Genomic DNA, 11,627 nt, shown 5'->3' with positions numbered 1-11,627 from the left:
CTTGGTGGTGGCTGAGGATACTAGGGAGGCCCAGGTTCAGTTGCTTGACCAACTTAAAATAGCCAGCCATGGTGCCATGCACCTGTGCTCCTAGCTAATGGCAAGGCTGGGGCAGAAAGATTATGACTTGCAACATGGTAAGACCCTGCCAAATATTCCTCTCTTCCTCTCTCTCCCTCCTGCATAATCTCTCTTTCTCATTAATAAAAGAAGACCCATCATGTTGTACTCCATAAATATACCCAATTGTTATTTGTTTCTTAAGAATAATTTTTTTAAAAGCAAAGGATTAGTCAATGAAATAAAGCTGTATGTCACTTGAGTATGCCCTTTTAGAATTTCATTAAAAGAGACCTGGACAATGGTACAGCTGTAAAGCAGAATACTCTGTGAGGTAGACCCACATGGGAAGGTCCCAGGTTCATTTCTGGAGACTTTTCTGAGTATCCCAGGTATGTGTATGCCCACAATCTGAACTTGCTGTGGCTGGGGGCAATCATGGGTCAGGAGATACCTATCTCTCTTTTTCTCATTCATTGAATAAATAAATAAAATATTTTTTGCAAAAAATTTCATTAACATCGCAAGGCAAAACAAACTATAAATAAGTAGAGAAAATAATTAAAACAAGGGACCAGCAAATGGCATAATGGCTACATCGCTGGACTACCATGTAGTTGACTGTGGTTTGAGTCCTGGATCTGGTGGCTTAAACTCACGCCGGGCATATGTGCGTGCGTGCCCGAGATCCTGAGAGGAGAATGGAGGAGAAGGGATTGCAGCGTGACCATCCCCCCTGGGGGGTGATTTCTCGCTTTCTGTCTCTATGTCTCTCTCTCTCTGTCTGGCGAGCGCACGCACCCTATAGCGAAAAACTCTCCAAAAAAAAAAAAAATTAAAGCAAGAGGGAGACCAAGGAAGTTATTTTAGCTAGACAAAACTGAAAAGGCCAACTACACAAAATGTGCCAATTCTTTATCCAAAATCTTTCTCTTCCATTTTCCAACTGTATCATCTTCACAAGGAATTCAAATGCGCATGGTATTTCTTGAGAAGTATTATGACATAATAATAAGTAACTCCTTCCAATTTTAATCTCACAGTATTCATTAGTTTTCATAAGATGTTATGCGAATTGGTATTCTTATCACAAATAAAGAAATGGAGTATCTAATAATTTAAAATTTTGAATGGCAAGATTTTCTGCAGTAAGCAAAACATGTCATTTGCTTTCCAACACTTTCAAATTAACTAGAACATAATTGGATGTTAATAATCGAATACAAAAAATGCACATGGTGGATAATTTCCCACTCTCCAAAGGTTAGATTGCCACAGGGAAGTAATAAAAATCATCTTTAATAAAGCAAAATTTAAATGGGGAGTTACACAAGTTCAAATAAACTATGAATTAATTATTGTGCTTATTTTGCATATTAACTATTACACAGATACAGCCAATATTTGCTACATTAAATAGCTCTATCACTTTAGAGAAAATATTTGATTCTGAGCAATCTTATTAACTCCTTTGATCAATTCGTTATGACCTTCACACAGTTGTCAGTATCCAAAAATAGTAACTTTTTAAATAGAATCTAAGTGAATAAGGTGAAGTTCAAGGATGTTTGAAGATGCACTAAACTGAAAGTAAATGGATAAATTTAAGAGCTTGCAAAGAACCACTGAATATGTAAGAACTTGGAGAACTTTAGAAGAGAGAGAAATTGACTACCCACAAATGCTGATTTTGTGAGGATGCTTGATTTGTTGGAAGAGTTTGCAAATATTTGAGAGCTACCATTATTTTATATTCAGGTATTTTCTTTGATTAGATTTATCAAACATGAATTATCCCAAATATTTTTAAGCACCTAGTTGTTAAACAGAGAAATAATCCTGTCAGTATATTTGAGTTTATGAATGCTTAATATATTTTTTTTCAAATATATGTTTTTCTAAATTTACCATTACTTTAGGTTATTTATACAAGTTGCTATGTTGGAAAAGACTAATGAACTGTGCTTTGCTTTGATTTTTATTAGGTATATCTTTATGGGGCTGTAAGGGTAGATCAAAGGCTATTTTCTCTTTGGGGGATCATTTGGATAACTACATGGGTTCTGACCCAGGCTGTGAGTTAAACGGCATAAGAACAGCATGAATGGTTTAATGCAGAAATCAATAAATATTTCTGAATTATACCACTATTTAATTTTGAAAACAGAATAAATAGTAACTGAACTGAAAGAAAGTGCAACAAAAAGTCACTTAAAAAAAAAAACAATAAAATTACAACAGATTCATTCAACAATTATTGTTCTCTTGTGAAAAGATCAAGTTTGAGGTTAATGTGACATTATCTATAAAATGCTGCAAAATCTCTTGGCCTTGAAAGGTATGTCAACATGCTGCCAGCTTGGGGTTACCTTAGTAACTAATAGAGCAAGGCCTTGTGAGTATTTAGTGACCACGGAAAATGGAAAGCCGTTTGAATGCTCCAAGTGGAATCAAAATATATATATTTTTATTATATTAAACAGGTTTGTTTTCTTTCTCTTTCTCATTTATGGCCTTTCAGAAAAGGTTTTAAAATTAATTTGGTTTAAAAAAAAAGAAAACACACCAGAGCAAAACTAGTATTGGGAGACCTGGGGCAAATAACTGTATTTCAAGTATAAATAGTAGCCATTTATTACTATGACGTTTATACAAAATCCTAACCTTAAATCTGCTTTGAAATGGAAAATAAATAACACAGAAGACCTAAAATGCTTTAGGTCATTTGGGGTTTCACTTTTAACTTGGATAAATCCTTTGCCTGAAAGCAGTCAAGACAAGAATACTTTTCAGTGATACCTCGGGATAATTGGAGACTTCAAAAGTTATTTTATGATTACCTTTACACAAGTCATCAGGCTAAACAGAAAATTTCAAATTGTTAGTGACTAGGAATTTATCCAGTTCGTTCTCACCTTTTCCCAGGTAATATGAGTGCTCAGAGAAGTCACCAAGCTATTTTGGAACAAGCAAGGATAAGAAAAACTCCTGGGCTGGCAGGTGGCATGGTGATTAAGGGCGCTAGACTCCCACATGGCCGACCAAGGTTCAGATCCTGGACCTGGCAGTTTGCCTTTTCACTTTCAGTCTCTCTCTCTCTCTCTCTGTCCCTCTATAGTCAAATTAAAGGAAATAAATAAATAAAGTTAAATAAAATAAGAAAAACTCCCTATTTGACTAGTACTTCTCCCTTTACTATGCTACCTCTCCAACATCATTGCAAAGTGTTTCTGATATGGTCACTGAATTAACAATCACCAGATTGATAATTTTTTAAAATAATTATTTTATTTATTATTTATTATTTTTTTTTTTTAATTTGTTTTTATTTTTTAACATTAATATGCTATACATCATTACAGTATACAAAATGAAGTTTTCATCCAAAATACATTGTCTGTTGGCTCAATCAAGTACATCAACATATGTGTTATCAACAAACAATTTTTCCATTTCTTTTTTTTTTTCCATCCAGAGTACACTGTATATTGTCTCTATCAAGCATATCAACAAACATGTTATTATTAGCAAGTGATCTTCCATTTCTTGTTTTCTGTATGTTTTGCTTTTTTCCCCCTATCCTTGGTTCCCTCTCTCTTACCCTCTGCCACCTCCTGTTCTCCTCCCACACTTTCTCTGTTATCTATGTTTGCTTTCTATACCATTTTCCCCCCACATTTTATTGAATCACCAAAGACCCTCATCAATCCAAATACCCTCCTAGCAAACACATGTGACACATTTCCATGAGCACAAGTCTAACTTTACGCATCCTATCAAGTAGCACCTAACTGGGGCTACATATCCTACTGCAGTCATTGAATAGATATATTTTGTTTTCCTGAAACTCTTTTTTGTAACTCAATTTACATTCCTTCTCTAGGCATCATCACAGCACACAAAATGCGATCTCCCATCCAGTACACACTGCATAGTGACTCAATCATGCACATTACAAAAAATATAAATTTCCACTTCTAGTTGCTAGAATTAATTCCACCCCTCTTTCTGACCCTCTGTCCCTTCCCACCCTCCTCTCACACCACCTCTAGTGTCCAAAATTGTCCTCCATTCCCTTCCCACCCACATTGCATTGATCACACAATTTCCTACATAACCTGACTACTTTCAAAGGTGAGTTCCCTCGTTACTACTAAGAAAACCAGTTTTAACTTAAATCAAAGAACCGCCAAGGAACTTTGCTTAAAGCCCGGAAACAGGTTAGGATTCTGTTCAAATGGTAGGTGCATGAACCTATCAGTCTCATATACTTTTATCTTCTGTTCTGGTTCAATTTTCCTGATTAAATTCTGGGATATAGTATTCAACTCCAGACTTGTCCCTATGATTAAGTTAGCTACTTTCTCAGTTTTTGGACTCTTATTTCCATGTATCTGCGTTTAGTTTTCCTGATACAGCACATCCTTGAGAACTTCTTGGAGGTCTGGTCTGGTGCTGGTAAATTCTTTCAGGTTTTGTTTATCTGAGAATGTTCTTGTCTTTTCTTCCCACCTGAAAGATAATCTTGCCGGATACAGTATTCTTGGCTGAAACTGCTTCTCTCTTAACACTTGGAATATATTTTCCCATTCTCTCCTCGCTTTTATTGTTTCTGATGAGAGATCTGCTGTTAGCCTGATGGGATGTCCTTTGTAGGTAACTTGATGTTTTTCTCTTGCTAATCTTAGTATCTTGTCTTTGTCTGCAGTTTTGGTCAACCTGGCTATAATGTGTCTTGGAGAAGATCTTCTAGGGTTGATTCTATTTGGGGTCCGTTGTATTTCCTGGGACTGGATCTTTGAATGCCTCTCTAGGTTTGGAAAGTTTTCTTGCAGGATTTCCTGGAATAGATTATCAATGCCCTTATGGGTTTCCTCACCTTCTGGAATGCCAATTATCCGGATATTTGGACGTTTGATGGTATCCAGTACTTCTCGCATATTATTCTCAAATTTTTGTGCCATTTTCTCAGCCTTCATGGTGGATTTTTCTAGGCCAGCCATTTTCTCCTCTACATCTGAGATTCTATTTTCTGAATGATCTAGTCTGCTTTTAATGCTTTCCAGGGAGATTTTGACTTCTTGTATTATAGACTTCATCTCTAGCAGTTCGGTTTGAGTCTTTTGTAAAGTGTGTAATTCCACTTTTAGATCTTGCAGGAATTTTCTCATCTCTTGGAACTCGTCAATCTCTTTCTCCTTTCTCTTTAGTAGTTCATTATCTCTCTTCTCTTCCATCTCTGTTAGCTTAGACATTATGAATGATCTGAATTCCTTATCAGACATTTCCATGATTTTCACCGAACTGCTTGTGGATGAAGAGTTACTCTTTTCCCTAGGAGGAGAGGTATTTTCTTGTTTTCCCATGTTTCTCGTGATCCGGCGGTGATTTCTTGTCATCTGATGAATGTTGTGTTTTCTTTCAAATTCTGGAGGTTCAGCCGCTAGCTCTTTTGTTGGAGGCTGAATTATTAGTAGAAAGTCTTCATTCCCTTAAAAATCTAGTTCACAGTAGCCATGTGGAACCTTATCCTGAAGGCCCGTGGCTTCTTCTGCCGCTAGCTCTTTTGTTGGAGGCTGAATTATTAGTAGAAAGTCTTCATTCCCTTAAAAATCTAGTTCACAGTAGCCATCAATTCTTGCCAAAGTGAAGCAATTCATGTCTGTTTATTCTTAGGGGGGTTTTATGAGAATCTTTTCAAATAGGTAAATCTATTTTGATTTGAAATAACAGCTATTTGTTATAAAATACCAGTTTGTGGTATCCATCTTCATGTGTTCTGTGATTATTTTTCAGCATAACTAGACTTATATTTAATGTAGTGAATGTGTTTTTCCAAATATTTTCCACATTACTGTGAACAGGTTGATAAAATTAGACCAGTATGAAAAAATAGGAAAAAGACAAGAGAGAGAAAAAAACTCAAGCAAAAATTCATTTGATTAAATTAATAGAAATCCAGCTATGATTTGCTTTTTGTGTTTTTGTTCTTTTTACGTCTAGCTTTATCAAGGTGTAAATAACAAAAATTACATATGTTTAAGTATAAGATGTGATGTTCTGATGTGCATATACATCATGAAATGATTATTACATCAAACCAATTAACATACCCATTCACCTCACATAGTTACCTTTTCTTTGATGATGGTGAGAACATTTAAGATCTACTGTCAGCAAGTTTCAGGCATACAATGTAGCATTGCTTATTTTTCTTTTTAATCAGGGTGCGTGCAATCACTAGAGAGAGAGGAGTGGGGTGGGGAGAGAAAGGACCCTTTAGTGGGGTGTGGTCATTCCACAGTTCCTCCTCTATTTCTCCATTCTGTTAGGATTTGGAGATGCACATGTGCTCAGCATGTTTTTCAAGCTGCTGGGGCCATGATTTGAACTGCAGTTGGCCATATGAGTTCCATCTTCCCTTAACCACTAAGCTTCAGAGCCAGCTCCAGTATGGTATTATTAAATATGGTAGTCACCATCTCTAGAACTTATTTATCCTGCATAACTGCAACTTCGTATCCTTAGATCAATACCTTGCCATTTCCTGCACTTCTTTATATTGGCTTTAATAATAAATGTAATGGACCCAACCTAGGCAGCAGCATCCATAGTGTACTGACCTGCAATGCTGGAATCCGCAGGGCTGACTGCAGATTTTGATCCCCAGCATTTGACTGAAAACATGCCTGGCACATGCTCAAAGAGCTGGATAGATTGTGAAGAGACTTAGAGGGGTTTCTCTCTGTCTCTCTTTCATACATGTGCTGTCATGATAGTCTCCCCTCCTCTCCAATTTGCCAGAGAAGACAAAGAGGGAAAGTGAGAAAGTACTTCCCGTGGGGAATGGTCACTGTGCAATCCCTTCTTTTCTATTCTCCCTCCATTTTCATTATTTTAAAGAGTGTACATATTCAAATATACATTATACATACACATAGTACCCAATTAAAGTGAATGAGGGTAGGAATGCTGTTTTATTTAACTAGAAGAGGATTGCATACATTTTCTTTCAATTTATCTTTTAAAATGAGTTGAGTTTATTTTACCATCTAAATCAAGACTTACTACTAATTTTAGTACTTCAATAATGGCCAGATGAATGCCTTTTTTTTTAATGGTAAATTTTCTAGAATCTTGAGCGCATTAAAACTGCTGTTTTACTTTTGTGGCTTTTTATCATTTCATTCTTTTTATCGTGTGTTACATGGCATATTTGTTAGAAATCTTGAGAGAATGTCTGGATCATTAAAATTAGAAATTATTCCCAAAATAGACCATAGATATTTTCTGTGCTTGCTTATCGGGATTAAAGAAGAAAAGTGGAAACTGTGTCAGCATTGCCCACAAACTTCTAGTGCTACATGACTATCCTTGTGATGTCCGTGCAATTATGTCAGTAATTTCACAATGGTGAGGGAAGTTTAGTTATAAATATATATTAAAAATACTTTTATCAAGGCATGATATAAATGCAGTAAAATGCATATTTCTTTTCTTTCTTTCTTTTTTTTTATTTTTTAGAGAGGGATTTTTGTTATAGACGCATGAGCTTGCTGGAGAGAGAGAGAGACTGACAGAAAGACAGAAAGCGAGAAATCACCTCTCTGGGGGAATGCCTACACTTCAGTCCCTTCTTCTCCATTCTCTTCTTGGGATCTTGGGCACGCACACATATTTGCCTGGTATGAGTTCTAAGTCTCTGGGTCTGGGACTCAAACCATGGTCTACCACATGGGAGTTCAGTGATACAACCATTGTGCAATCTACTGGTCCCAAATGTGTCCTTTTTCTTTTTTAGAGAGAGAGATTTTTGTTATAGGGTACGTGCGCTCGCCAGAGAAACTGATAGAGACAGACAGTGAGAAGTCACCCCCCGGGGGGGTATGGCCACACCGAAATCCCTTCTCCATTCTCCTCTTGGGATTTTGGGCATGCCTGGTGTGAGTTTTAAGCCAGCAAGTCCAGGACTTGAACCACGGTCGGCTTCGTGGGAGTCCAGCGACATGACCATTATGCCATCTACTGTTCCCCCAAATGCATACTTCATAAGTGTGCAGGTGCAGCTCAGTAAAATTTTGTTGTTATTATATAACTCTGTAACCATCATATTATGTAGTTTATAGTGGGAAACCACTGTTTTGTGGGTTTACTTTGATAAATATATTAATCAGTGTACATTTGAAGAAATTGCAATTACTTTCAGATAGTAGAAACATTAAGAAACCACAAAGAATCTTGCTTTTGGAACCACATGGGAACTAGTAGTTGCCATAATGTGTCCACAGACAGTCCCTCCTTACTGCTAGCAATGTAGACTTTTGTAATATGTGAGAGTTGCAGAGAGGAGACCCAGTTCTTGTCAGTAGTATTTCCCAGAGGGGTTAATAACTCTAAAATAATACACATCTTTGCATTGTAGGTCTTTTGACTAGCTTTGTTTTTGTTCTTAGAAATTGCTTTGAAGAAATAAGATGGATTTGTAAATGAAAACTAACCCTTAAAACTTTACTGTTTCAGAGATACTGCTTATTATCAATAACGGATTGATTTGCTTATTAAGCTGTTTTAAGTATTGAATCATTACTTCTTATTATGTATACTTCTGTGTTTTTTATTACAGTGAAAGTAACTTTTCTCCCAAGTTTAATGAAAAGGATGGGCATGTTGAAAGAAAGAGCCAGAATGGCCTGTATGAGATTGAAAATGGAAGACCTAGGTGGGTACTGGGATTGGAGTGTCTTACAATAATAGGTCTGTGGAGGGTAGAAAAGACAGTTAACATTTATTAAACACGTATATGCACCAGATGTTGTTCAAAAGAATTTATATGTGTGATCTAATGAAAGCTTCAGTAACCCATGAGTGGATAGTTTTAATTCTACTTTACAGGTAAGGAAAAAGAGTGTAAGCCATTTGTGTACAGCTAGTAAGTGGGACAGGCAAGATCTGAATGCTTCTTTTGTACCTCCACCTTGAAGGTAAAAATAATTAAATAAATGAACATCGAAAAGATTGAAAATTGTATGTTTAATAGTTATTAATTCAATGAAATGATGCTTTAAAGTAAGAATTTATCAAATATATCAGAATAAACATAAAAATAACCCAGTAATTTAGCATCAAGGTCCTGTACTTTTAAAAAGGATTTTTCTGTACAATTTTAAGATTACTCATTTTCTTTAAGATGATATTATAGAGTCAGAAAGAAATGAAAAATTAGCATGTCCCAAATAAAATAAAGAAAGGACCACAGATTTGGTTATCACTTTATAAAATGTTACAATTTGTACTTTTAGTTCCTGTAGGACAGAGAAAAGGTAGTATTCCTTTTATCTCAGTCTGGTCCTTCTGTTTGCTGATTTTTTTTTTAAGAGAAAAAGATGAGATATTTTAATTATTCAGTTCTTTAGTGAGAAACACAAAAACATAAGCCAGGGCTTCTTCCCACAGTTTACAATGTGAATAGAGAACAAGAAAGATGCTGTTCAACATAGGCAAATAATTCCGGGAGATAAATATAAACAAGTATGTTTGGCAGAATATAAATTCTTACATAAAAATGTGTAACAGTGTTTCAGGTACATCTGAAAAAGCTTTGAGAAAGTAAGAAATGGATAAAACTGGTCATCTACCTAGCCATAGAGCCGTTCTGAGTGGCACCAAAGGACGTTGTAGGGAAGGTGAAAGTAACCACCAGATAACTTTTTAGTCTGTGCTGTTATCCAGCATTTACAAATACCACGGGGAATGGCAGGAATTGCGAGTGGGATAGCTACCTATCCCTAACGTCTGCAGGCTAAATCTGCAGGCTGTCTACCTGTCCCTAACACCTGCAGTCAGAATGCCTTTCCAAACAGGGGAAGATGAGAAGTTAATCGTTCTCCCAGTGCCTGGCTTCCTGCTCCTTTACCTTTCCTCTCATATCTTTAACTGCCTCTCACAGGATACATTCAAGTAGTTGGGAAGTGTCAAACTTTTCAGAGTAAAGCAAAATCAAAGTTAAAGGCAAACATTTAGTCAATCGTGTTCAAACACAAGCTACTGAGTGAAGAGTTTTGGGTTGAAGGAGTCAAATACTCTGCATTCCTGAGAAATTTAATTCAGTTTCTCAGTCTGGTGAAATTTTACATTATACTTTGCTACCACGAGTGAAGTGAGCATACATTTTTGAATGTTAATTTCTCTCTCAAAGATCTGAATTAAAGATGGAAAGAGGCACCAGCTGATGACATAATGGTTATGTTGCTGGACTCTCACAGTCTTTTTTTTTTTTTTTTTTTTTGGGTAGGTTTTTGGTTTCGTGTCCACTCTTGGAGAGGTTTTTGCTATAGGGCACATGCTTTCTCCAGAAAGACAGAGAGAGACAGAGAGACAGGAAAGAAATCACCCCCCAGGAAGGATGGCCATGCCACAATCCCTTCTCCTCCATTCTCCTCTCAGGATCTTGGGCATGCATGCACAAGGCCTGGGGTGAGTTTAAGCCATAGGATCCGGGACTCTAACTGCGGTAGACTATGTGGGAGTTCAGCAACATAGCCATTACGCTAACTGCTGGTCCCTCACATAGTCTTAACTGCGGTTTGAGTCCCGGACCCAGCAGCTTAAAACTCACGGCAAGTGCATGCGCATGTGTGCCCAAAATCCTGAAGAAAGGATGGTGAAGAAGGGATTGTGTCGTGGTCATCTCCCCCAGGGGGTGACTTCTTGCTTTCAGTCTCTCTCTGGCGAGCACACATGCCCTATAGTAAAAACTCTCTCTCTCAAAAAAAAAAAAAAAAAAAAGAAAAAAAGAAAAAAGAAAGAAGAAGAAGGTGGAAAAAGGCATTTTGTATCTCTATTTTTTTTTTTTTTCTTTTCTAAAAATCAGTCCAAGTAAAAGGAGCCAAGCATCAGTCTCTGAAGGGGGGAACATTCTCATAGAGGCATTGTAAGGCCAAGTCTGTCCACTTGATTTCTTATTTGTTGATAGATTCTCTAGTGCCACTGTTGTCTTGTTCAGGTTCAGGACGTTTATTCAACGATATTATGGCATCCTCAAGCAGCTTGTTTTCTCACCACATGTTGTCAATTAGATCCTAACATCTCCCTGTGCCTCACTGTCCATTTTCCTGGAGCTTTGATCTTGTCAGATCAGTACCCATCCCTCTATGGGTCCCATAGTTTCTCGGGCCTGTTTTGCTGAATTTTAACTTGGTCAGAACTTACCTTTCTGTGTTTTTGGGTCTCTTCAAGTCAAACCCTTACAGTTGATATATTCCTTGGTTTCTTTTCTTAGTGAGATACATGAAAAGGTACATACACTGTATACAAGGATAAGCAGCAAAGCCACGATCGATTGTTGTTTCAGTCAGGGTCTTAGACAATAGGAACCAACTCTAGCTTGCATAAGCAATGAGTAAACATGGTTTTAAGGCTATAGGAATTATTTCAGGTAGCCTGAAGCAAAATTGCAGCTCACTTTAGGCAAGAGTAGAGTTGGAGAGCTGTAAGGGCTCTTTCTGCCTTATCTCTGCTTTTCCCTCTATGTTGGCTTCATGTCTCCCCCTCTGCAAACATCTTTCCCT

At 36.9% G+C, this 11,627-nt stretch overlaps 1 protein-coding gene across 1 annotated transcript in view; it reads left to right on the top strand.

The window, feature by feature from the left end:
* The window catches only part of NUDT9 (nudix hydrolase 9), a 39,517-nt gene that overhangs the window by 14,959 nt on the left and 12,931 nt on the right, over positions 1–11,627 (top strand). Inside the window, exon 3 of the mRNA XM_006143264.2 lies at positions 8,684–8,779. Within this exon, the coding sequence (XP_006143326.1) occupies positions 8,684–8,779 (96 nt within the window). The remainder of the gene's footprint in view (positions 1–8,683; positions 8,780–11,627) is intronic.

This window comes from Tupaia chinensis, unplaced genomic scaffold (genome assembly GCF_000334495.1).
Source record: "Tupaia chinensis unplaced genomic scaffold, TupChi_1.0 Scaffold000094_1, whole genome shotgun sequence".
Taxonomy (NCBI): Eukaryota; Metazoa; Chordata; class Mammalia; order Scandentia; family Tupaiidae; genus Tupaia; species Tupaia belangeri.
This window is presented reverse-complemented; position numbering and strand designations above follow the sequence as displayed.